General features: G+C 39.2%; 1 protein-coding gene across 4 annotated transcripts; it reads left to right on the plus strand.

The window, feature by feature from the left end:
- Positions 1 to 21: 21 nt before the first annotated feature.
- HNRNPR (heterogeneous nuclear ribonucleoprotein R) lies at positions 22 to 26,450 on the plus strand. 4 transcript variants are annotated; one of them, XM_068417742.1, is made up of 11 exons: positions 22 to 150; positions 7,432 to 7,600; positions 9,917 to 10,035; positions 10,464 to 10,571; positions 11,281 to 11,394; positions 17,706 to 17,882; positions 20,438 to 20,573; positions 21,668 to 21,873; positions 22,591 to 22,740; positions 24,859 to 24,980; positions 25,175 to 26,450. In XM_068417742.1, exons 1-11 carry the CDS (start codon positions 76 to 78, stop codon positions 25,785 to 25,787), a joined length of 1,989 nt encoding a protein of 662 aa, XP_068273843.1. In that variant the 5' UTR covers positions 22 to 75; the 3' UTR covers positions 25,788 to 26,450. The 4 variants fall into 4 exon arrangements, with proteins under 4 accessions (XP_068273843.1, XP_068273844.1, XP_068273845.1 ...); XM_068417743.1 differs by having other exon boundaries at positions 23 to 150; positions 7,435 to 7,600; XM_068417745.1 differs by lacking the exon at positions 7,432 to 7,600 and having other exon boundaries at positions 26 to 150.
- Positions 26,451 to 27,588: the final 1,138 nt, after the last annotated feature.

Consider the following 27,588-nt stretch of genomic DNA (forward strand, 5'->3'; position numbering starts at 1 on the left):
CTGAGTGGGTGAAGCAGTGGTCCCTGGAAACAGTTCCGGGAAACCCCGCGTGTTGCCGGGGTCGCGCCGCCGTCCATGAGGAGAAGGAGGAGCGCGCGCCATTTGCCGTCGCTGCTTGGGCCCGAGCTGCGCCGCGCAGGCCCCGCTCCGGTGAGTCCCCGGGGGGCGCGGGGGGCGTCGGGGGGCCGCCTCGCGCGAAGGAGGGGGGCCCGCGGCCGGGGGCGAGCGCTCCCGCGTAGGCCCCGCGGCGGGGCGGGCAGCCGCGGGCTCCGGGTAGGCCCGGCGCTGGCGGAGGCGGGCCTGGGGCGCTGGCGCCGCGGAGGAGAGCGGGGCGGGGGCGTCGCTGGGTGCCGTCCGCGGCGTGTCCGCCCCGTAGGCTGCGGCGGGGCGGGCGGGCGGGCGGGCCGCGCGCGGGAGCTGGCGCCGGGGAGCGGCCCGGGGGCGGGCCCTGCGGCCTGGCGCGGGGGGGGGCGGCCCGGCGCGGCGCGGGCCCTGCATGGGGAGGGCGGCGCGGCCGCGGGCTGAGGCTGCCCCGCTGCGCCCGGCCGTGCGGATGAGGTTTGCATGTGGCGGGGAACGGGGTGGTGCTGTGAGGGGTAGCGGCGGTGAGTCCGCTGCGCTGGGAGTCGGGTCCCTTCTCGGTCTCCTCCCGGCGCTGCGGAGCTGTAACGCTGCAGCAGTTCAGGCGCCCTGGGAGGCCGCGGCCGCGGCCCGCTCCGCGCTGCCCTGTGCGGGCTGAAGAAAGGTTTCAAACCCATCGCTGTTGCAGCGAGCTTTAAAATCTTGCGTAGCGTATATCGCGATAGAGCCGGCTGTAGGGAGGGAAAACTGCACTGCACCTCCTCAGCTCTCAGGTTGGCGCTTATACTTTGGGTGAGAGAGTAACACTTGTCAAATGCTGCGAAGGAGAAATGGTCCAGCATTCTGATACTGTTTTTCTTAAACGAGCTTTTACCACAGGGCTTTACTAAATCTTCAAAAGTTTTGCTTAAATACATAATTATTACTGTTATTTTTAAAATGAGGCTCTGGTTACTGGGTCTTAGTGGCCTTGTTACCTGTCAGTTTTTCAACGTGGCTAATTATGTACTTAAGCTATGCTGGACTACTCTTTTTTCAAAAAGTTGTTTGGATTCCACTTCCCCCGTGTACTGCACTAAAGGATCCCGCCAGCAGTGATGTGTTTGTGCTGCAAAGGATGTTAATGCTCATGAAAGTTTTCTTTTTTCTTTCCCTTTGAGATTACACTTTGTATAACACAGAATTTTTTACATGTCTTCTAGAAGTAAAGGTAATCCAACCACAATTCTGCATCTTGCAGTGTTATTTTTATTTTGATCTGTGCGAACTGTGGTGTTTGCAAACTAGCAGAGTCTGCTTGATAATTTTGTATCCTGGAAACTGTATTTTCTATGAGTACTTAATATCCTTACACCTCAGTTTTTCTAGGTGTGAACATTGTTGGAGTAATAGTTGAGCCTCCTGCTAACGCTCAACTTAGTAGTTTTGTCAACATAACCAATACCCCCTGCTTGCTTAGGCGAAGATCTGAAAAATCCTTTGAGGATAAATTCATCAGAACAAAGCTCATTTTTGTGGAAGTGTTACTTTGAACTGGAGTGCCACGAGTGTTGTTCTGTACAACCCAAACAACCAGATGAGCTATGAATGGCCAACTCCAGTTAGAAACGAGCACGTACAGACTTTATAGTTCAGGTTAGCAAACTGTAGTAGCTGCTGATGCAGTCAGCGCTGTATTTAACGGCACTGATGTGCACCTCGCTCACCTCTTGTGGTAAATCATCTCAGGATGATGCTTGTGTAGATACTGAAGTATAGTTTCTGTGTGGGCTGTGCTAGTCTCTTGCTTAGCATCATGATGGAGGTCCTCAGATTTTTTCATTCCATGGGGTTATGGACTGGGAAAGGCTGAGGACTCTGTGCTGGAGGGGGGAGGGTGCTAACTGTGCTTTGTCATAAAGATAGTTTGCCACTGAAATGGTAGTAGGGAAACCTGGCTGGTGTGTAGAGGTCTTCAGGGTGTGATAACTTCAAAACAAGTAGTCTTGTAATTCGTGCTAATAACACTAAGTGTGTCATAATTAAGCTATTAAAATGTACCTTCTGTGATTGAATAAGCTGTGGTACAAAAGAAATGGCGATCGTAGCCTTCATGTAAAAAATAAAGGGATGTGCCAGTAATGTTTGTGAACAAGTGAGGCTTTAATAAGCCCCCAGTTCTGTCTTTTAATGTGAATTCTTATCTTCCCCTCACTCATGTGTTTATTATCTTCCTGTTTTGACAGGAACTTTCTGAAGTTTAAGGCATATCTTTATAGGGACTAGTTTTCTTGTGGTTCATTGAAAAAACACAAACAAAACAAAAACCAAAACAAAACCCCGAAACTTCCTCTCAATGCTGTATTTAATGTGGTATAGCTTAAATGCTTGACACAGATAATATATTGGATAGAAGGAATAGTAATATAAGCAAGTTGAATGACTTTGGTGCAGAGTTTTTATGTATGAATTAGTTATGCTTCCTGTGCACCTGACTAGACAAGTCTAGTTCCTCCATGAAATCAAAAGTTACATAGCAGAGGACTGGGAACAGTAGTGATAGATAATCACTGTGTAGTTGGTTATGGTAGTTTGAGATATTGTCCCTTTGCCAGAAGTTGCCATTCCTGCTCATTTAAGCTCTTACTAAGCATGTTTTGAGTTAACTAGACTGTGAATTTATAATTAATTGGATGGAGTTATACTTAGATAGTCTGTGGGTGGCAACCTCTGTTAGAAGCATGGTATAAAATAACAGGGAATAGTAACGTCATGGCTGTTTAATCAGTGATTGTTGGATTGAGGCTGAGATCAAGTTTCTGTTTTCAAGATGCCATATGCTGTCAGGCTCAGGTGTGTGTTATTTTTTTATTATTTTCTAAGAAAACTACTATTGGAGTCATTTGAGTTATTAAACAATGAAAATAAGCTTGTTTCTCGGTAATTTAGAAACACCTGTAGTTTTAACCTCCTACTTGTCATATGATTAGAGCTTAAAAAAGGGAGTAGTCACTTGGCAAATTACTCTTTTGAGATGCAGGAACTTTAGGTGAAAGATAGTGGATGACTAAAAACATGTTTTATATCATTAAGTATTCGTGGTCTTCAGGAAAATGTTGTGGGCAACAACAGTGTGAAGTTTGAAACAAGACAATCCTCCCCTTCCCCTGTACACGCAGCTCTGAGGCGGTGAAGCTAGGTAAACCTCGCAGGCACCAGTGGAAATTCTCCTTGCCCATGTAAAGTTGCCCCCAATGTGTATTTATTACTACTGCTCCTTTGGTAAGCACATTCTTGTGTACACTGTTTTAAATTCATCCATTTCTGCATGCTTTAAAAATGAATACCTATCCCACACATACTAATTACATAATCCTTTACTTATAATCCACACTTAAAATCTTTTCTATTCAACCAGTCTCCCTCTTTTCTAGGTATTTGAGTTACTTAATGCAGGTGAAACACTCTTGAGTGTGTGCAGGTGCTCATCTGTGTGGCCTGGCCTGTCATAGGCTGAGTCACGTGGACACACTGCGCATGCAAACGTAGATACCACTCCTCTTTTTCTTTAATATGCTTTTAAAAATTTTTTTTAGAAGAGAACAAAAATGTTAATAAAATCATTGTGTGTTTTCCTTACTGATAAAATTCAGTTAAAAAATTATTGGTAGCTACATCTAGCTGATGTTATCTAGAGGAAGAGCTAAATAATCTTTTTCAGCTATGATTTCACCCACATATCTCTGCTGAACTCAAGAGTGCAGATTCAGTATTGTAAGAGATGTAATTTTGCTTGTTGGTGATCATTCAGGAAGAAAAGTCAGTCTAATCTCAGATTTCAGGCCAAGCTTGCAAAGCCAGAAGGGAATCTATTACTATAACTGTGAAAAGAAATCAGTTTCTTCTGGATGCTGTCAGGACCCGAATATTTTGACAGCTATGTCACTTCAAGTTTTTCCAGAGTAAATTTCTTTGAGAAAGTCTTTTAAATTAAGTTTGTGTGGGAGGAAGTAGCTAAAATTTGAACACCCAAACTGAACTTTTCTGGCTGGTGAACATGCACTTCATTTGATTTAAGTTCTTTATGAGGATACTAACTTTTAAGCAAAAATAAACCATACACAGCTAGTGAATTAAAATGCTGAGACTTAATTTTATATTGTCTAAAAGCCTCCTTAAAAAACCATTTCATCAGCTGTGCTGCTGCGTAGTAATCTGATACTCAGGGGTTAGATATTGCTCCACACACTGGTGTATGTTTGTGATGAAGGTACATATCCTTTAATGCTCTTAGGCTGCAAATCTTGCCTGTCAGAAGTTCAGGTTATTGAACGGCAGATGAGGTGTTTTTGCCTGGACACAGAATAGCTGTCAACCTTTTGTTTAGTTATAGGCAAGACTGAGAAGAGTGCCAAACTTCTGGGGGTGTGACACTTGAAAGCTAATCTGGGTTCACAAAAAAATGTCTGGAAGCATCATCATAAGCCATTGAGGTTTAGAAGGTACTTGTAATTGTTTCAAATGACTTTTCTGTATTTATGTATTAGCTTAGCCTCACAGTTCTTGGTGGGTTTTTTTTGTGTTCAGAGAAGACAATACGTGTGTCAGTAATTGATTTTATAAGGCAGTAAAAAGGTGAAAACAAAAAAAAAAACCCCTTCATATATCTTTTTTATTTATATCATCCTATGCATTTTTGAGATCTGTCGATCTGCTGGAGGGTAGGAAGGCCCTACAGAGGGATCTGGACAGGTTGGATAGATGGGCCGAGACCAACGGCATGAGGTTCAACAAGAACAAGTGCCGGGTCTTACACTTCGGCCACAACAACCCCGTGCAGCGCTACAGGCTGTGGGAAGAGTGGTTAGAAAGCGGCCCGGTGGAAAGAGACCTGGGGGTGCTGATCGACAGCTGGCTAAACATGAGCCAGCAGTGTGCCCAGGTGGCCAAGAAGGCCAATGGCATCCTGGCCTCTATTAGGAATAGTGTAGCCAGCCGGTCTAGGGAAGTGATCGTCCCTCTGTACTCGGAACTGGTGAGGCCGCATCTTGAATCCTGTGTCCAGTTGTGGGCCCCGCACTTCAAGAGAGATGTTGAGGTGTTGGAGCGAGTCCAGAGGAGGGCGACCAAGCTGGTGAAGGGTCTGGAGTGTCTGACCTCCGAGGAACGGCTGAGGGAGCTGGGGGTCTTTAGCCTGGAGAAGAGGAGGCTCAGAGGTGACCTTATTGCAGTGTACAACTACCTGAAGGGAGGTTGTAGTGAAGTGGGAGTTGGCCTCTTCTCCCGGGCAACCAGCGATAGGACAAGAGGACACAGCCTCAAGCTTGGCCAGGGGAGGTTCAGGTTGGACATTAGGAAGAATTTCTTTACAGAAAGGGTTATTAGGCATTGGAATGGGCTGCCCAGGGAGGTGGTGGAGTCACCATCTCTGGATGTGTTTAAGAAAAGCCTGGACATGGCACTTAGTGCCATGGTCTAGTTGCCATGGTGGTGTCAGGGCAACGGTTGGACTCGATGATCCCTGAGGTCTCTTCCAACCTGGTTGATTCTGTGAGAAGAGGGATTTAGAATGATACTGTACCCAAAGCGTTTTCAGTTGAACTAAACCTCCTCTGCCCTGCACTGTTTCAAATTTGAGACCTCGCAGAGGCTATCTGGCAAGCAGACATCTAGCTGAGTTTTGTTTTCCGTGATTTTTGTAACCTGTAGAAACTTCATGTTCAGCTGCTGTTCTGAGAGTTCAGTTAATACTTGTAATGGTAGGTAAGCGTTATTTTAGTCTTCAAGTAGCATTTTTTTTCTTCTTCTGCAGTTAGGCTATAGTCACGGTTGCTTTTAAGTAAACTGTATTGGTCAGAAAACTTTCTCTTTGTCAAGTAGCAGAATGTGTGTGTGTATATATATGCGCTATGTAGCTATGGAAAACTTCCTTCCCTTCCCTTGCTAATGCATAAAGAAGTGGCATCTGACAGAGAAACAATGTGAGGCTGTAGTAAATCTCTCTAAAATTGCCCTTCAAGTCAAGACAGCTTTAGTAAAATCATTACTTTTCCGTCTGAAGAAAAATGTTGGGTTTTTTTTCCTTGCTCAAGCTTGCAAATCTTCATAGGATATCTTCCAAAAAGTTCCTGAGCTGTAGTCTAGAAGGGATGGGTACACAAGTGACTGTTAGAGGTGTGGTTGTTTGGAGACTCGTTTAGCAGCATAGTAAATAGCTTGAGGCTTCAGCGTTTTTTTTTTTTTTAAAAAAACTGTTCTTGAGTCATCTTCATACCTGTATTCCAGTACTTAATTGCATTGCTCCGAGCATGCTGCATATGTCTATCTGGTTATCATTTCACTGCTGATCGACTTCTACCCTATCTTTTAAAGCCCAAGGCTCATTTCATTTCTGAACTGAACAGCTGATCATCCTAATGTTCTCTGCTGGGTAGTTGAATTGTCTCTTGTCAGCCTTTTTATTTAAGAGTACTAAATGTCAGCTGGCTGGCTAATTGAGAAATTGAAACTCTTTTTAATGAATTGGGCAAAGCCCACAGGAATTATCTGAGAAGACAGTTGTGCATTTTTCGGTGCACATATTTGGAATCAGTTTGTTAATTCTGAAAGCAAGTCTTTTTATTAATATAAGAACTGAAGATGCTGCAGTCATGGCTTCCTTTTAAACCAATAAGTTATATATCATAAAAAAAAAGTAGCTGTGATTTGTAGAGCTCCTATTTGAGTAAAACTGAAAGCATGGAAACAGTTCAGTTGCAGCTTCAAATTATAATGTGCATTAGAGTGCAATTTTTCTCTTTCTATCCTTCCTGAGTTCTGACAGTGTTGTGAGAAAGTGTTTGGCTAGTCTGATGCAGCATGTTGTGTTTGAAGGAAGACATGGCAACAAGCCAAGAAAGTGAAAATTAGCAAACGAGTATTGACATTTTTATACATTAAGCTACCCTGCAGGGTTATGTGTTCACTCAATTTTAAATGATTGTTTTAAAAGTAGAGGAATGGGAAATGAAAATAGCACTAGCTCTTCTGATTCTTCGTTGAAGGATGTTATTATCGTATCCCAGTACATTCTAGCTGCTATGGTAACCAGTTAACTTACTGACAATCAGCAGATAAAGTTTAGACATCGTTATGTACATGAAGTACATTTTTTTTTAAAATTATGTAAATTCTTCCATGTACATTTGCCACAGTATTAAGGGTTGTACTTTCTTTTGAAACTTAGATCAGCTGCATCCAAAAAGTATTAAATAAAACTTTTGATACAGGTCATTTGCAGCATGTATACAAATTAGTTTAGATAAATCATGCATTGTCCTACAAACTAGTTATTTCTGGCTTATTGTAATATAGCTCCTGAATTTTTTCCAGCAGCATAATAAAATGGCTAATCAGGTGAATGGTAATGCGGTACAGTTAAAAGAAGAGGAAGAACCAATGGATACTTCCAGTGTAACTCACACAGAACACTACAAGACACTGATAGAGGCAGGCCTCCCACAGAAGGTGGCAGAGAGACTTGATGAAATATTTCAGACAGGTATAATATGCATTTCTTGTTTCTGATTGGTTATGAAAGTGAGGGCATACCATTTTCAAATTTTTATAGATTAAGGTTTAAAAATTCATTGTTTTTGATCTGTGCAGCTCTGAATGTTTTGCTACTTTGACTTCCCTAAAGGCAAATTGGGTTTGACATTGACTAATTACTTGACACATCCTTAGTGGTGTATGTGATATCTTAGTTGCTTTAGGGCACAGAGCACTAGTTTTGTAGATGTTGTCAAATAAAGATGTATGTTTGAGCATACTAAACTGTACATTTTTTTTTCTTCAATCTGAATCATCATTTTGCTTTTACTTTTCTACTGTCAACTCCTCACAGTGGTTCTTAAACACTCAAAGGCTGGATAGGTGACTTAGTGAGGGAAGCAACTAGCTTGTCTTGCCTGGGACTACATTTGAATTGAGTCTGCCTGTGGATTTTTTGTTCTCTCTGGTTCTGAGTGGACAGTTTAATCCATGTTGGTTATTACACTGAAATGTGCAGTTTGACACTAACTGCTTTTCAACAAAGTTGAGGACTAAGCTATCTAGCAAATCGAGTAATACCTTGCTGGTAGCAAGTGATCTCTGCAACTTCTAGAGAGGTTTCTTTACATACAAAGGTTTTTCTATTTTGTTTTTGTAACACCCTTATTATTTTGTCCTATAGACAGAGGCTTCCTTTTCCTCTTTAGAGTGTGTTCTGTGAACAGATTTACAAGAAGCAGTAGAAATGCTCTATGTGCTGATCTTGAATGCCTTGGTGGCAAGGTGACAGTTTTTGTTGAAAAGAGTCAAAATTCCACTGACGAAGTGAAGGCAGTTCAAAAACAATACCTTACCAATCTCAGTCTGATACTCTGGCTCACGTGGATGATGTCTTTTGGAAGTCATTCACAGTGAGCTTTCATCAAGCCTTTACCAGCTTTTATTGGCTTTAGACATGCACTTTCTAACTGTGGGTCACAACTATGTGCACTTGATGGTTTGAGAGAAGGTGTAAGTGCCTGGGCAGAGGAACTTGTGGGGCTCTAACACGTGTTGCAGTTAGGTTGTGTTGTGAGGAGTTCTGAAGGGATTTAAAAGCTTTTCAGCCCAGAACCTGACTACCTAGTATAATTCCACCGCATGAGTAACCTGAAAAAACATTTATTTATTCACACTTCCTTAGTGCCACTGAAGATGTTCGCATTGTGCAGGGGTTTGTCAGTGAAGCAAACTACTTTTGACACCTGAGCTAAATTTGGGGTTGAACTTTGGGATTTTTAATCTGCTGAGGTCTTGCATGAAAGTTACAGGTGCCTTCCAATATGCAGGATCACTTCTGAAATGTAGTCCTTGGGCTTGGCACTACTGTGCATTTTTGAAATCAAGTAGCAGTTAAATAATCTGTGCATTTTGGAGATCAAGCTGTTGCAAAGTGTGTGGAGTTCTTGGTATCTGTCCTAAATTTCGCTGTGCAGTTTAAAAAGTGCAAATCTTAGTCTGTACTTCTCACGCTCCACAGTTTATGCAAGTGCATTACAAAAGGAAAGAAATAACCTGTAAAGATCCTTAAACAGAAAAAGTGCTTCAGAACTGGTCCAATGTTTCTTGGGGGAGTCTGTACCTGTAAAATTAATATTAGCCTTTTCGGGTACATAGCAAGGGCTCGAAATAATACCTTTTTGAATTCTGGCTCTTGAACTGCATAGAGCAACAAAATGAGTAAAAAAAGAAGAAATAATTATTTTAGGCATCTAGGAAGTCCACTGATTTTTGCTTCTTGAAGTTGGAGGAAGGAGTGAACAAACCATTCTACTTCCTAATATTTTGTGGGATAGAGCTTCATAAGCATTTGATCGTCAGTTAGGTAGCTCCTTTTTCACATACAGTAGGTTACCTGTAATGTTCACATGCCAGCTGACTCTAGAACAGCTCCATTCGAGAGAAGGAAGTGTGAAACTTAAAACGAAAGACAAACAAACAAAATCCAAATTCTTAGAAGTGAGCCAGAGTTCACTGTTTCAAACCCTGGTGTGTAATACTGCTTTTATGCAGCAGATTGGATTCCTGAATGTTAGAAAACTTGTTACACATGGGGTATAATCTTGCACGTCAGTTAGTGCTTAGGTATATACATTTTAATTTAACTTTTTTCATTGTTGTACTCATGTTCTTTCATATACTTGTGTAGGAATATGTAATTATATTAAATGTATAATTCTGTTGCTATGGAACGTAACTTTTTGACTTTAAAAGCAAATTGCATAGTTCTTAGTTTGTATGAAATTCAATAGAAATCTGTAACTTCTTTATCTTTAACTTTTAGGGTTGGTAGCTTATGTCGATCTTGATGAAAGAGCAATTGATGCTCTTAGGGAATTTAATGAAGAAGGAGCCCTCTCTGTATTACAGCAGTTTAAAGAAAGTGACCTGTCGCATGTACAGGTAAGGTGAGAGCTCCAGGAGTGTGAGCATATAAGTATAAATAGTGTTCTGGCACTATTGGCAGGAGGGTTGTAACTTAGAAATTTATTGATGTTGCTGTATTCTGACATTTCAAACCAGAATCACGAGCCTGTTAAAAATTGCCTTAAATGTGCAGGTATTTGAGTGCAAAGCAAAAGCTCCCAGATAATAAAAATGAGCGTGTGCTATTGAGAAAATAAGGTAAAAACACTACCTGGAATCTGATGATTTTTTCAGTCTGACAAGTTTGTTCAATTAATTGTTATATTTTCCTAAAGGATTCTTTTGGCATTTTGTTTGTTGCATTGGCTTGATATAGTGACCTCACGGTTTGGAGTGTAAGATTCGGTGGATTCCCGAGGCTTTTCATACGCACAATTGAATTATTTTGTAAATTGTATCTACAGAACAAAAGTGCATTTTTATGTGGAGTTATGAAGACCTACAGGCAAAGAGAGAAACAAGGCAGCAAAGTACAGGAATCAACGAAGGGACCAGATGAAGCAAAGATTAAGGTAACATTTAGAAAATACTGATTATTCTGTACTACCTGATACATTGCCTGTACACAGACTGAAGTAATTTTGGATGTACTTAAAAAGCATCAATACTACCTGGATAAGTATATTCACACTTGGCTTTAAAGAAACGTATGCATGATAGAGCTTCAAAAGAGAGAGTGCTTGTTTGAAGTGCAGATCTTCCTGACTACACAATTGCCAAAATGCAGGCAAGTGATGTTATGTAAGGTCTGTGAAAACACCGATATCTATTTAAGAATTGTCTCAGTTGTCCTTTTATGTTAAAGTTTTTATGCGCTCATACAATTACTTTGAAACTGATTGGACATTTCAACAAGGTATTAGTATATTAAGAAACCCTTCTGTTGTGCAAAAACCTAAGTACAGAGTGAGTGAAAAGAATTTCCTCGTGTTCTGGAGTTCTTGGGGTCCTACGTATAAAATGGAAAATAAGGGAAAAGAAAAACAAGTTCTTTCCAGTGACCTTGTAGTATAAAACAAATGTTGCTGTTTGTGGTGGTGTGTTTTTTTTAAACCCTAAAAATAACAGGGTTTTTTTGTACGTTCTGTCTGTTCATATATACCTTATCAAATGTGGCAGGGAGCAGATAAGGAAATGCTTATCTTAGGACATTTCTTTATTCTGTATATTTTAACCCACTATCTCACCCCCTCCATAACTAATGTGACAATCTTTTTTCAGGCTTTGCTAGAGAGGACTGGTTACACTTTGGATGTAACTACAGGACAGAGGAAATATGGAGGCCCTCCTCCAGATACTGTATATTCTGGTGTTCAGCCTGGTATTGGAACAGAGGTTAGTATATACAGACTAATCTGTTATTTTTTACATTTGTGCAAACTGAGAAATAAGAAATACTGGAAAATATTATTACAAGTGAAAGTTTAAAGTATTGTAGAGGAAAGCATTCTTCTATGTTTTTGTGTGTCTTAATCAGTCTTTCTTACTCCTCAGTGTTCTGCAAAAGACGGGATAATAGGTTAAGGGGGGGAAAAGCAGGTGGAATATACTAGGAAAGGCTATGTAAAATTTCTTAAAACATAGATCATTAAGTTGCCAGACTTCATGGTCCACCCTAAAGCTTATGATCCATTGCATAAAAAGTGACCGATGTAGGTATTAGCTGTACAGATATGTAAAAGCGTGACTCAAAGGTATTTGACTGTGTTTGTAACATAAATGGAATTTAAGCGACAGTAGCAAGGTTTATTTCATGCAGTGTTCTGAAAGTGAAAGAGACTTGGGTGTTGTATAGAGACTCGCATACAAGGTTTTGAAGAGGACAACTGAGATGAGTAATTATTAAGGAATTGTTTATTTGCTTTTGTTTCAATTGATATGAAAACATCCTTGACTGGAGATTATTGTGGCACTTTTTTTTTTCCCCACAATGAGGTGGGTGTTTTGGTTTGTGGTGGGTTTTTTGTGTGTTTTTTTTTGTTTTGTTTTGTTTTAGTTTTTTTTTTCGGTTGGTTGTTCCCCCCCTTAAGCTTTTGAGAACCACTTCTCTTGTCCTCGATAGTTCTGGTTATATAGGAGTGTGAATGCCTTCCTTCTAATATTGTGGGTAAAAATATGAAAAAAAACACAAGATGTATCCATTTGGATTGTGGCAATTAATCTTTTGTGTTTGAGACTTATATAAACAATATTGAAGCTCTCATAGCTTGTGCCAGCTCAGGTATGTTGATGCCAGAACTGTCACTGATGTCAGTAATGGCAAACCTCTGGTTTTTAAGGATACCCAAGTACTATTACTGATTTCAAGAAGATACATCTTGGGGCAAAAAAGTCTACCTAGTATGTATCAGATCTTTCTACTGTAAATATTTGTACACAAACTAATTTGTGTTTTTAAAACATGAAGTGGAATTCATTAGGTGTTAACTGTAGCTTTAACTCTCTTTCAATATGTACTTGAACATTTTACAGTAAAACTAAAGTATTGATAAATAATTTTATGGATGTTCAGCATGTTGAACATTCACAAAATGTCACAATGAACACTGTGCTGAAAGGATGATGTGGGTGAAGCTGTCCAATGTATTTTTTCAAGTGGGTGGGCTTTAAGAGCAGCTGGAACTTTTTGGAATGTGATTCTGTAATAAAGATCAAGTAGTTACAGCTGTGCGGAAGCTTGGAGGAGAAAATAATTGCAATAGGATTTGATATTAAACTTGAGTATTCGTTTTATTTAAAGGACTTGCTGTTCCAGTGTAAAGCATTTTGCTTATAGTGAGGTTACACGATATTGATACTTGGAGACGTTTATGGGAGTGTTTATTGGATGAGAACAGAAGCAATTATTTGGGTGTTTCTTTCTCTCCGTGCACTGGCTTTATCATTTGTATCTGCAAACATTGATAACTGCTTATCCTCGAGGGGCTTGTACAGTGCTCCTTTGTTTTGCTTAAAATTTCAAAGATCTTTTTTCTCTGCTTTTTCTTACCTCCTGTTACACCAGCTGTTCTTAAAGATGATCAGAGGGATTTTAAAGATTCCCCCCCCCGCCAAAGGACAAAGTCTAGTCAGTAAGCACATCGGGAAATTGAAGGTCATGATTGAACCCATGCATCTTGCTAGCAAGCTATGAGCAAACTTCAGCTTGGTTACAAAAATACTTGAGCTGTGTATTTCCTCACTTACCTATTCTGCAAGGTTTTGGTCCCTCGCAGGTTGTTTTGTAGTTTATTCTGAACACTTTGAATACTCTCAATCACACTGTTGTGACTAGTCTTTGATACAGGAATTCTTTTGGAGACTCTTCTATGAACGACCAGATTAGATTTAAGAAAATGGTCAAATTCTTGCATGCCTTTTATTTTATAGATCATTTTTTGCATCCTTTGAGATGCTGAAGCTTTTATGTATACTATCAACAAGATGCTTAGAAGCATCACAGGATGATTTCTAAAGGGAATATTTATATTCCATGAAGAAAAATAAATTCCTGGGCAAGGGGAAATAATTAGAATGGGTCCTTGAGCTGAAAGATAGTAACTGTTGATTTGCATAGCTTATCAGGCTCTGCTTAGCTATGCTTGCTTTGTGCTAATTGTAGTTTACCATTTTGCTAAAGTGTATATGCAAGCAGTGCTGAAAAAATAATTTTTTTTGTATTCTTAAATTCAATTTTTTTACACAAAACTACTTTAAGTTGTCTTACTGTGGCTTAAAATAAGCCAGTTTTGGCAACATTGGAGGATGCATAGACAGTAGTAACTTCTACATAGCAATTTCAGGAACTTTTGAAATTAAGTGCAGACAAGACAAGGAAAGAAAATGTTATAAATATTTCATTAGATTCAGTCACAACAAGGAGGAGTTTGTTTAAGTGTATAAGGAACAAAAGGAATTTTAGTCATAAGTCCACTACTAGTCAGGGGTGATGAAGCTTTCATGCAAACAAGGCAAGCATTCAGTGTTTCAGTTGGCTAATGCTGGATGGTAAATCCAACATCGTATCTGTGGTGCCTGCATTTGTGGGGAATAAGTAGTGAGGCTGAGCTGTATTTGCTGAACAAGTTAAAATACGTATTTTTCATTCCTGATCTTCGGTCTGCTGACTGAGGAGCTTTCAGTTGTTAAATTCAGGAAAACTAAAGGTTTGTTACAATTTTTTTTTTTTTTTTTTTTTTGTCTGTAGAGGAGGGTAAAAAAAAAATCTGACATCCATATTGTCTGTCCAGACTAATGTTACACCAAAAATTAAGGAGATAACTAATGTGGTACTTGATTTCCATCCTTCACCTTTTGGTATAAAAGAATATAATCCCACTTAAGGTGTGATTTGAAGAACAGGAGGCTTTGTTTGTAACTGTAATATACCAGCCCTTTACCCACTATAACAAGGATAGAGGGAAAGCACTTTTCAAAATTAGGGTAGTGCAGCCAGCATGAAGAGGGTAATTGACTTAAGTCTGTACTGGTTGCTGGATTGGTTTCAGTTTTATTGAGGTGTCTCCAGGTAAAGTCAGTCCTACTCCTAGACTTTTGAGAGACTTCTATTTCAGAGTTTTTCAGTGATGTGAAATAAAAACTGGAAAATTCTGTAAATAGATTATTTGCCCATAATGTGCTAAGATGATGTGCAAGATTAGATATCTATATAACAGACTGTATAAAATGGAGAATTGCTACATGTCCTTTTCAGAGCTGAAATTTATTGGATAAGTGTATGATAACGGCATTCAAAGATTGTTTATCAAAAAAGCAAAATTACTTTTAGCTCTGTGAATGGTAAGTTGGTATTGCATCTGCTCCTCTGGTCAGAATTTGTAACAGAGTCAGAGAAGGTTGTGAGGCTAACTTGCAATCTGGAGACTGTTATGTTACTGGAGATGTTGGGGCAATTTAAACTGCTTTTCTCCATAATAAATTGAATGGGAAGAATCAGATACTGTAATAACTAACGTAAGAAGCAATTGTATAATAAACTCAGTAGGAGTTGAACTAGACAAAGCTTGTGCTGGATTTAGTACACAAATGGAATGTTGCTTTTGTACTGGAAGAACTGGGGGGTACAAATGTTTTTGCAGTCTGCCAGAATTTTTTTTCCACTTCCATATTTGTTTTTTTAATGAAGATTGTAGATTCAGATGAGGTGAAGCAGTCATGCGGCCTACATTAATTAGCACTTAAATCTGACATTTAGGAAAAATTGACTGCAAAGCACACGAAGAACACTATTAAAAGGAGAGAGGTTTTGAAGAAGCTCTTGCAAAGCTGCAGTACACTTCTGTTAGCTTGTGATGACAACAGAAGAGGCTCAGTTGTTGAAATAACTGAAGGACTCATCATCTAGAGTGCAGAAGTGGATTGCACCCCTCAATAATGCTCTGTAAAGTTGTTCAGGAAACGGAAATAGAATTTTTTCCTAGTTAAGACTTTTCATAATTAATCTTGTAAAACAGTAATAAGGAAGAAGTGGAGTACTTTGTATGGGTCCTTTAGGAAGCAAAACGGGAAAAAGTGAGTCTGATGGTCAGTGATTCCAACAAAGGCCCAGAAGTGATGCACTTGCATCCTACAAGAGCTCTTATATTGTTTCACTGATAATGCCAGTTTCCAAAGTTTTTCCACCATGCTCTTCTTGTAGAACGAAAAAATGAAACAAGACGTCTGATATTTGTATTCTTTGGTATTGTAGCAACTTTATTCAAGCTTATCAACATACCCACAAAAAAGTTATTGCAGATGTTTCTTCTGACCCTTGCAAGGTGTTCACATGGTGTTTGTCATGTCTAGTGTTGATCTTGCAGTTAATTAACGTAGTAAGTTTACAGGCTCAAAGCAAATTCACTTACATGTGAATTGCTCCCACAGAGTTATCTAGTCCTTCCATTATAAATGGAAATTGCCCTACAATATAGGTCAGATATGAATGTATTCAAATTAAATCCTTAATTCCGTTTCTCATACTAGCTCCTAGAGTGTATTACCTGAACTGAACTGAACTGAGTATCAGTCTTGTGGAATTGTTGGTGGTTTAAAGTTTGTAGAGAGTGAGCTGAAGAGACTGGAAAGAAAGGAGGAAACAGAAGCTTTCAGGATGGTAAATCTTCGGTAAATAGCTGGAAAAGTGGACTTTGTATTTGGATTAGGGTTTTTTCTTTTTCTCAACTCTTCTGGGTTGAGAAAGGTGTCACCTTTTGGTTTCTGCATCGGAAATGAAGAATTTAATGTGGACTTTTTACATTTAACTGACTTAAAAACAGTTACAGTTTGCAGAGAGTTCAATTGACAGTTTCACTGTCTTAGTAGCAAGTTTGAATTCCTGTCTTGTGCATTTCTATGATGGTATCAGGTTTTTTTTGTCTTTAAAAACTGTGCATGGGTTTTGGAATTAAATGTTCTAGGTGTAATGACAATGGAAACACCTACCTGTAGGGCTTTCTCAGCTTTTCAGAGAGACGGACGGGAAAGCTTGTTGGCTCTGTAGGATAAATCCATTCCCTTTTTTCCCCAGTAGCAAATAAATCACGGTCAGTTGGCATTCACACTGACCTGAGAGAGGCTAAGCTAGGTAAAAGAAATGTTCTGGAAGCTGAATTTTAGGAATATCTGTATAACATAAAGATACATCTACAGGTTCTAGCTTTCCTTTGGAGGAAAATAATTTATGTTCCGCATTTTTTAAATCAGAGTCATCACGCTCTCCTCGTGGGTTTTTTCATATCAATGCTTACATGGGCATTCTGAGTGTCTTTATTTTTGGAATTTTCTGCTAAGCCTTCAGTACAAGATATGACTATGGCAAGGCCTCACCTGGATGGAAAAGGTTGACTCCTCCTAGCTTTTTTACTACAAAAAAATTTGAAGTTAAAATAAATAGAATTTGATCTTAATGGGTGTTTGGAATGTTTTGCTTGTATTAGCAATTCAGAGATTTTGAGAATTCAGAGAGCTGCAGTGATTAAACAATTTGCGGGGGTGGGGAAGCTTTCTAGGGAGACCTCAGCTGAAGAGATTAAACTCCTTAACAAAACTTTACCAAAGTTTGTTGTTATTGCTCTGTGTAAGGAACAAAAACATGAGGACTGTAGATTTTATCAGACAGATATTAAAACATTGTTTCTGGAAGCTGAAATAAATACAGACTAGAAATAAGATTTACAGTATATATTAAAAGTGGAAAGTGTGCATTGAGCAATTTAAGGTTTTTTGTAGATTATTTTTTTGCCCTGTCTCAGTAGCTTTCTAATGAAGATTGAGTTACAGAATGATTTGAAAATAGTTCATGAGCAAGGAAGTGCTTGGCCTGCTTTAATATAGGAAACCCAACTAGGTAGTCTGTAAGGTCTTTGGTTTTTATTGCCAAAATTACAACCAGGTAAGAACCATTTACCTCTTCAGTAGTGGAAATTTACAGCCTCTTCAATACAAATAACAAACCAGGTTTTGCATATGTAAAACCTAGTACTACCAGTGGGAGATTTAGGAGACTTAGTAGGACGTACAGTAATGTTGGCTGCAGTGATGGCTACAGCGTTTCTGCTGTGATGGTTTATGCTGCAATGTACTTCTTTTCCCAGGAACTTTCAAATATTAAAAGTAAGTTTGGATTTCTGAAAAAGCTTTGTTTTAAGTGTCCTCTTCCTCCTTAGGTTTTTGTTGGTAAGATTCCCCGAGACTTGTATGAAGATGAATTGGTACCACTCTTTGAGAAAGCTGGTCCAATTTGGGATCTGCGCCTCATGATGGATCCTCTTTCTGGTCAAAACAGAGGTTACGCTTTCATTACCTTTTGTAGTAAAGATGCAGCACAGGAAGCAGTCAAACTGGTGAGTAACTTATTTTCAGACTGGACAAGATAATGTAAACAGCAAGCATGCTGGTAATCTCTTAGGTAATGAAGTCTTTGAAGTGTTTTCTTAAAGCATCCATTGACAGACTCAAAATTTTACTTTCTTAAAAATTGCCTCCTGATTTGATTTAGTATATAAAAATAATGTTCCAGTTTTAGGACTGTAGCTGCTATAGCCTACTGCAGTCTGCTGGAGTACTTGGGTTATTATAGTAAGAGCTTACTTGATTACAACTGGAAAATATATTCTTTAAGCTTCACTGTGTTTTAAGTTTTATCACCCTTCCTACTATAAAGAGCTAATTAGAGATGCTTGCTTTTGGTGCTGCTGCTGTGGAGGAGGTCTCTGACTTGGTTCTCCTTATGGTTCACAGTGGCCTTTAGTTCTTTCCAATGGCAGTCATGCAGTCAGCTCACTACATGGAAAGCTGACTTGGCCTGCATCTGGATGGTTTGGCAAAGGCCACAGAGCAATCCCTAGAGAGTTAAAATGAGACACAGCAGTCAGAGTGGGGCCCTGGTTCATTTGGCCTTGCCTCTGCCTGAGGGGAGGAAGTAGAACTAGGCAGATCAATGCGTATCTCCCAAGGTTTTGGATGTGGCTGCAAAATACTTCTTGTGCTTTGAAACAAAACAGGTGAAATGCTTTATCTCATTTGCCTTAGCAGAATTCAGCTGATCCTGTATGAAGAAGAGGGGGGAAAAAACCTAAATGTCTAGTTAAGCTGGGGGGGGGAAACCCAAAACCTAGAGAAACTTAAGAAGTGATTCTGTTGCATTGTAAGGGCTTCAGAAGGAGTCATTGCCTCTAAATGTTCCAGTGCTTGTTCACTCAAATATTTTCCTGTATTCAGAAATAGTTGCAGTTGTTATGTTGGAACTTCCAGGACTGGGGACTGCATGTCCCTGCTTAGGCTGTTTTTCTTTTCTAGAACCTACTTGCATGTTTCCTGAAAGAAATGCACAGAGTATGTTTTTGCAATTGATTGCTTCTGGGTTTCAGTGTTTCAAGTTGGTGTGTATGAGTTGCTGTCACTTGTGAAGGAAAAATTGTTTTGAAAAATTTTTCTTTTTTTGACCAAGTTGAAGGTGCTCAAGAGTTGTTCCGTTAAATTTTTACTGATTGAGGGAGGTGAAAGGGATGATGCTGAAGTGACAGGAGATGGAGCAAGCGATGTGCCACTGATGGAACACTGGCCTCCATACCCTGGATATTGCACCAAATAAGTGAATTTGGCCAGGCTTGTATTTAGGTGAAATATTTTCCACAGACTAGTGGGGGAAAGGAAAATGGGGCTAAATTTTGGAGCTAATTAAACCTTGATAGCAAAGTGAGGTTCTTTCAGAAAATAAACTTGAAATTTTGAAGTCTTGGTTTCTCTGTACCAGGTGGGCCTTCTGCTTGTGTTTGCAGGTACCAGTGGGAATGGGATTGACTGTAAGTAAAATGACTTTGTGAGATAAGATAGAATTTGAAAAGCAGATTCAGATTAAATTCATGACACTGGAACACAAAGTTTTACTGTGTTATGAATCACTGTTGTATGTGAAGCAAAATTCTGAAATGTTTTTGTCTTCCTTAAAGTGATGTTGTGTGACAGCCTGTGGTACCTTAACATTGTTCTAGTTCTTGAATATCAAGAAGGTTACTGAAGGTATTGCTCTGCCGTCTGTATGGCTGTGTCTCAGCTAGCGTAAAAGCAGCTGAAAACTTGCTTTTAAAGAATTGGATGAGACTTTGGGAAGGTGGGTGATGATTGAACATCCGTCCTCCTAGGTTGTGTTTGAAAATCCTACCTAAAACAAAGATGATATCTATCTTGAATTCTTATATAATTTTTTTTTAAAGGTTGAACTGTTGTACCTTTAAAGAGCTATTGGGAGTCTTGCTGTTCAGAGTAATCCAGCTGTGGGTACAAGCATGAAGCAGTGGGCCAAATTTTTTTTAATGGGAAGTTTTAAAACTTAACAGTAAAATTTATAGAGTCTTAGCATTTACAAGGTCCAAAAAATCCCTGCTGTGGGGAACAAGGTTACACGCTGATTTAGGCTTTTGAGTATCTCGCAGCAAATATGCTCAGTGTTTAAAAGCTGTCACAGTAAAGTGGAAGAACTCATATTATCTATAATGCTATGTACTTGCTTATTAATAACAGCAGCAATAACTGACATGGAATCTCAGCACAGGAAGCAGCCACCAGTTATCTAGAAAGATCTTTCAAGTCTGAGATGAACAGTAGGTGAATGAGTTTACCCCATGCAATTCGTATCTGTTACGTGTTGTGCCTTGTACATCAGTTTCTTTGTAGCTTTCCATTCAGCAGAACTTCCAAAGTTTCTATGGAAAACCTAAACTCGGCAATGTTCTTCCAAGTGAATGCTGCCCCAGATACTGTGGTTCTAGTAATTCTCTTGCAATGTGAATTCAATATGCTATAGATCATGAAGAAAATAGCTGATTTTAGGATTTTGGGGATCTTTTTATCCGCATTATTGTGGATAAAGCAAATGAATGGCTTCTTATTTTCTCAGTGTGACAACTATGAAATCCGTCCTGGGAAGCACCTTGGAGTATGCATCTCCGTGGCAAACAACAGGTTATTTGTTGGGTCAATTCCAAAGAACAAGACTAAGGAAAACATATTGGAAGAGTTCAGTAAAGTCACAGGTAAGACCTTCTTAGCAAGGTTTTCACACTGATCCCAAAATACTGTTCATCTCTCTGTTTTGTAGGTCTAGTTATTTGACAGATGTGTTCAGCTGTCATTTAAAGTATTTCCAAGTCAGATTCCAAGTTTGTTTCTGGTAGAAATTTTGTATCTCAAATATACTTTATGGTGGAGTGTAAAGGGACTAGTGTCTGTGTTACTGATTGTTAAATTAATTGTGTTGTAGGTTTACAATTTGAGATGGAAACAGCACAAGTGAACTTGGGAAAAAAGTGAGGTTCCTAATTCTGTTACATGTTCTAGCTTCCTGTTGAAGGCTCTGCATTTGTAACTGGGTCTGCAGTAGATTCTGCTTTCACAACTGAGAAGTTTTTGGGGAGCCTTAAACAAATGTATTGTTGCAGAATGATGGGGAGAAGGGAATGCTAAGTCAGTTTAGAGGCAATGTTATTGCAGAAATAGTTAATGACAGATTAATTTCTGCCCAAGTTCTTCAGTGTTGTTCTCCAGTATATGCAGCAAGTAGGAAGAAAAGAAGTCAGCTTGTCACTGGAAGCTTCTGCTTTAAATAAGAGACTGAGGTCTTGAACCCCTGCTCTCCTTCCTGTAGGAGAGCTTTAACCTATTGCTTTTTTTATAGAATTGCTATTTATAAGTACTTCAGGAAAGTGGTGAAAAGAGAAGGTGAATATTCATTTAGTTATCTCCTCTTTTTGGAGAGATGTGGAAGAAGTTCTTTCCAGCTTCCCCAGGTGGCAGGGGAGATGCCACGTATTAATGCTGACTGCTTTTCATAAATGTAAAATCGGTAAAACTGAGAAAACTTACACTGTGTGACCTGTTCAGGTTGATGTTTTGCAGGGCATAATTGTGAGGTAAGTTTGTTCTGGAGAATTTCACCTGCTAGGTGACCTGTTTCTGGGTAAATAGGATGGATATCTGGTATTTGTTTTGCTTTTCTTGTGCTCCCTCCCCCGTTCAGGTGTTAAATTCAAAGGCTGTGTATTACAAAAAACAAGGTATTTTAGAGTAGACTGTAGATTTTTTTTTTTTCTTTCTTTTTAAAGCTTGATACTAAAGACCTGTTTTTCAGAGGGTTTGGTGGATGTAATTTTGTATCATCAACCTGATGATAAAAAGAAGAATCGAGGATTCTGCTTCTTGGAGTATGAGGATCACAAGTCAGCAGCGCAAGCTCGCCGCCGCCTGATGAGTGGGAAAGTAAAAGTCTGGGGAAACGTTGTGACAGTGGAGTGGGCTGATCCAGTAGAGGAACCTGATCCAGAAGTCATGGCAAAGGTGAGTAAAAACTTAACGGGATGCTTTTGTGCATCTTCTTGGAAGGCATTTTTTTATACCATGGTGATAAAGATTTGTTCCTGCTGGGCAGTGCTAGTTTTGAGGCACAAAAAGCAGTTAGAGGGCCTTTTCGTAGTAAGCCATGGATACTGGCATGGTCTGAGCCCTGCAAATGAGTTGCCGTTGTAAGATGTTAGGAAGATGCTGTTGTAACCTACTGTTCACATTTAAACTAGTAGCATACAGGGTTATCCTACTGGCTTGGCACATCAGTCTGTTCATTATCTGCCTCTGCTGATAGTGATTACTAGGCCACTATTTTGTAAAACTGTTTTCCAGAGTGAGATGAAAGTTCAGCGTAGGGAATGATGTGCTCTTTATCCCTGTGTTTTGGGATAACTCTTTGCTGCTCTTGAAGTCTGTTACTAAATTTTTACTGGGATTTGTAGCATCCCAGAAGCAGAAAGTCAAAGTTGGATATTCTTCTGGTCATGGAAGGGAACTGTGGAAGGAGAGAAGTTGTAGAAACTTCGTACAGGTAACTACAAGGCTTTTTTTTTTTTTTTTTTTTTTGGTGGAAACAGGTACAGAATTTATAAAGTTACCCAAAACTTCTTAATGCAGAGAAGAAGGGAATAACATCTTACTAGTTTATGTTAGTTTCCTTTGAGGTTTGACTTTTAAAGATGATAGCTTTCATTCTCATTTTTTCACCAGGTGAAAGTTTTATTTGTAAGAAACTTGGCCACTACTGTGACAGAAGAAATTCTTGAGAAATCCTTTTCTGAATTTGGAAAGCTGGAAAGAGTAAAGAAGTTGAAGGATTACGCTTTTGTTCATTTTGAGGACAGAGGTGCAGCAGTGAAGGTAGGTTGATTATTCTTTCCTAGGTAAATTGATGTGAGCAGTTTATTTTGTACAAATGGTTTTAAGAAATGTCTTTACAGTAAGTATCTAGATAAGACAATTTGTAGAGCCCATTTAATAAGGTTTCCATTGTGAGAATTTTAACACTAATAATTTTGTTCCTATGATTTCAGTAGCTAGGAGGATGTGAAACTTGCAAAGGACAAAACTGTAGCAAGTTAACAAGTAGACTGGCAAAGAGGAGGTATAGACCAATGCAGGAGAGTCTAGAGAAGAGGATAAAAAAAAAAGAGATCAACCTAGACAATTTTTCTGAGGAAGCCCTGACAAAAGGTATCAGTTGTCTCTCAAAGACCCCTATTTAAAGGCTGTGTGTAGTTTTGGAGTGACAAAAGTATTGAATAGAAATTGCAAGGTAATTAAAAAAAATGCCTTGTAAAATGGAGAAGAATGGCACTAGCAACTCCCTTGATGCATTACCTATTTTTAACCCTACATACTCCCTAGAAGGTTTCTTCTAAATGACCTATTAAACATCGGAGGTCATTACTGTAAGCTTCAAAGGTGTCTTCCTTTGTATCTAAGAGCAGTTGAGAAGGTCATTGATCTTGGCTGTTTGTACTTCAGTGGATTGAATTCTGTAGACAATACTCCACCTGGTTTTTAAATCCATAGTTTATGGGGGACCGAAGGAGGTGAGGATGTGTTTTGCACCTGGGAGTCTTGAGCAAGTGTATTGTATGTGGCTACATACATAGTTCAAAGACTCTTTACTCAACCTTATTAATTCTTTTATAACCATTTGATCGCTTACAGTTTTCCTACCCACTAAACCAGGGTTTAGAATACTCTGAGTTTGGCTTTAGGATGAATGTCACTCTCATTTAATGAAATTGAAGTCAGTTTGGATAGGTTTAGACCATGTCCAAGAGAGTGTAAGAGAAAGGGTAAGTCAGCAACACCTTCTGACACATTTTGTTGTAGTATGTCTTTAAATGCTGTCCAGTCCCTTCCCAGTAGACCTTACTTCTAAATGCTCTGTTAGATTTGAGTGACTGAAAACTTGTAGCAGATGAGAAAAGACAGATCAAATGCAGCACAGCAGAGCATCTCTAACGCTCGTCTTCTCTGAAACAAGCTGGAATACTAGCACGTCTGCCCCGTGGGGCTGATCTGTGGCCAGTAAACTGGTTTATGAATTTTGAGATGGTTTTGTGTATGGGTGTGGTGTTTGTTTTTTAATGAAAGGATTATGGTATTAATGTGTGGAATGCATGGAATTGGCTCATTAATTCCAGTGTACTTATTTTCATACCTTCTTTGAAATAAATTGCCATGATCTGTAATGTTTTTGAAGCATGTAGCTGTACAGACATGTAAAGTCTTTGTTAATGCAAATATTAATAACCAGAAATGTTAAATGCAAAGCAGATAACTCCAGGTAAAGAATTGGGGGGTGTAGTCCTGATGGTACTTTGTGTATGTATATTAAGTTCTCTTTGTGTGTGCATTTGATAATTACAAATTACACATTGCTTTTCTGAAGGATTCTTGCCTCACTTGATGAGATCACCAGGTTTCAGTGATTTTTTTTTTTTTTTTTTTACCCCCCGTACGTATGTGTCCTCAGAAATACTTGATTTCCTCAGAGGCACTCATGTAGCACATTCCAACTAGGAAGCCCAAATATAAAAATTCTTTTTCTCTTGTGTGCGTGCGCTCTACCTGGCTTACAAGTACAGTGAGTGTTCCTGTCAGTGTGAGTAGTGAGAACTTCTGTTGATGTATTTCTGAAACATTTCTAGGGGATACAGGAACATAAAAAGCAATGGTGTTGTGTCTGAATTTTTAAAAATAATGCTTAATATGTTTTAATCCCATTCTTTTACCATATGGTATTAAGAAAATATTTTTTTTTAAATGCTGCTTCACTGTAACTGGTGAATAAAGTGGGACTTGAAAGAATAGTGTGTAACATTGTTTAAGTAGCACAGAAACGAAGCACATGGCATAGTTCAGCCTGGAGCAGCCCAACTTACTACTTTCCGTAAGTTTTAGTTTCCCTTTGAATGGAATCAAAACAAATTTTTAGATGTTTCTCTTCTGATTTTTGTACAGGCTATGAATGAAATGAATGGGAAAGAGATAGAAGGGGAAGAAATTGAAATAGTGTTAGCAAAGCCACCGGATAAGAAAAGGAAAGAACGTCAGGCTGCCAGACAGGCCTCCAGAAGTACTGCGTGAGTGTTCATTCTTACACTACTGTAATGCTGCAGAACGAAGTTCTGCTGTAAAATATGAGCTAGTTCAGAAGAACCTGAATGACTTGTCTTTTCTCCATGTTGTGTGTTGTTAATCAACAAGGGGAAATTTATACTTTATTTTGGGAGACTTTTGAAGGTAAATAATCGCACATTTCTTTTTTTCTTAATAGGTATGAAGACTATTATTACTACCCTCCGCCTCGCATGCCACCTCCTATTAGAGGCAGAGGCCGTGGAGGGAGAGGTGGATATGGCTATCCCCCAGATTACTATGGCTATGAAGATTATTATGATGATTATTATGGTTATGACTATCATGACTACCGTGGTGGCTATGAAGATCCCTATTACGGCTATGATGATGGCTATGCTATAAGAGGAAGAGGAGGAGGAGGAAGGGGTGGGAGAGGTGCCCCTCCACCACCTAGGGGGCGGGGAGCACCACCACCAAGAGGTAGAGCTGGCTATTCACAGAGGGGGGCACCCATGGGACCGCCACGAGGAGCCAGGGGTGGGAGAGGGGGTCCTGCACAGCAGCAGAGAGGACGCGGTGCTCGTGGAGCCAGGGGCAACCGTGGGGGCAACGTAGGAGGCAAGAGAAAGGCAGATGGGTACAACCAACCTGATTCCAAGCGCCGTCAGACCAACAACCAGCAGAACTGGGGCTCCCAACCCATCGCTCAACAGCCGCTCCAGCAAGGTGGTGACTATGCCGGTAACTATGGTTACAATAATGACAACCAGGAATTTTATCAGGATACTTATGGGCAACAGTGGAAGTAGACAAGTGAGGAGGGATTGAGAATATTGGAAACATAGAATTGGCTATAGCTCTACATCCTTCAAAACAAAATTGGCTTAATGTTTCATCCTTCAGTAGCGATTGGCCATTTGTATTGGGCTGAAGAATCACTCTATTGTGTATATACTCGAGTCTCTTAGTTTTCTTTTTTCATAAACGCACTTGGACATTACTGGGCTTGCAGAATTCCTGAACTCCATATGGGGTTTCAATGCTTTTATCATTTTAGGCTTCATTTTAGCAGTTTAAAAGCAGGAATGGCACACTGTTCAATCATGATTTTGCAGAACCTCTGGATTTGGACAGTTTTTTTTTTTTTTTTTTGGATTTGGGATAGACTACATAGGAGTATGCTGTACATAAAAGTAAAAGCTAGTGCTTTGTCTTAGTAGTTTTAAGAAATTACAACAAATTAAGTTTTCTTGTATTGAAAATAACATGATTGTATGTTTTGCATTCCTAGAAGTAGGTTAACTGTGTTTTTAAATTGTTATAACTTCACACCTTTTTGAAAATCTGCCCTACAAAATTTGTTTGGCTTAAAACGTCAAAGCCGTGGCAATTTGTTCCTTGATGTGATTGTATTTCCAATTTCTTGTTCATGTAAGATTTCAATAAAACTCAAAAATCTATTCAAAACATTACCTATTTCAAATTCAATTGTGTCCTAAAACATTATTTCATTGGTAATTCTTGCGAAAAACATTGTTTTCAATTTATAACTGCCTATGTGAGTGATCAAATTCATGCAAAATTTCTTGTGCTTTCCAACATGTAGCACTGTGGACATCAGACTGAAAACTAGGAGAAATTACAGATAGCCCAAAGGGCAATCTCTGTTTAATTGCTGTTCAATAACTTACCAGCATCTAATTTTGAAACTTTTTTTTTTCTTTTAAAAAGTGTTGAAATGTATCCAAACATTCACAGAGATCTAATTTAAATACAATCTTCTAATGTAATGTGGAGAAGGAAGCAGAGCCTACAATGGTGTTAATTTTGTTCCTTTTTATTATGTACTGTGGAGTCCCTCTAGAGGCTGTTCTGTTAGGATCCAGCCATATTGTGTTATTCAGCGTACAAACACATAGGGAAATGGTTTTGATCTCAAGCATCTTAGTCTAAGTTAAGATAATATTTGACTAGGAATGAGAACTATAAATTAGGTGCTGTGGCACAGTAATCTAACTTCTTGCTACAGATAACACAAACCTACTCTCCATATTCTGCTTATTTCTGTCTTGACATTTTAATTTGATGTTCTGCCATGATGAACAATTTGCCTTAGAATTCTCATGCCTTGTAATAAAGGCTGTTTAAAAAAAATACGTAATATCTTTTGGCGGCATTACTGGCTACATTCTTGGGGTATTATGTGTTGCTTTGACCCTTGTCTTGGACATTCCCAGATGTCAATTTTAACTGGCAAGTCATGACATTACTCTTCTGTTGCATCCGAGCCATTCTGTACCCCAATGAAGAACATTTGCTTCTCAAGAAAAGAGAGAAACAAACGGATTTAAACTTTCTCTAAAGAAAACTATTGCCGGACCTCTAAATATCCAAATCAAATACATTGCTCGTACTTGATTTACAGCATTCTAAACACAGACTATTGAGGAAGTTAAACTTCAGTGGTCATACTCCTCCCTTTGTCTTCTATTCCTGTCTGGTGTCTCTCAAGTGTGTTATGTCAGAATGTAAACAGAAAGATGAGCCTTCCCGCGCTGTACTGTCGTGGGTCAGGTATATGATTGCATGGTTTGAGTTTTGACCTGAATT

Source organism: Nyctibius grandis, chromosome 24, assembly GCF_013368605.1.
Source record: "Nyctibius grandis isolate bNycGra1 chromosome 24, bNycGra1.pri, whole genome shotgun sequence".
NCBI classification, from domain to species: domain Eukaryota; kingdom Metazoa; phylum Chordata; class Aves; order Nyctibiiformes; family Nyctibiidae; genus Nyctibius; species Nyctibius grandis.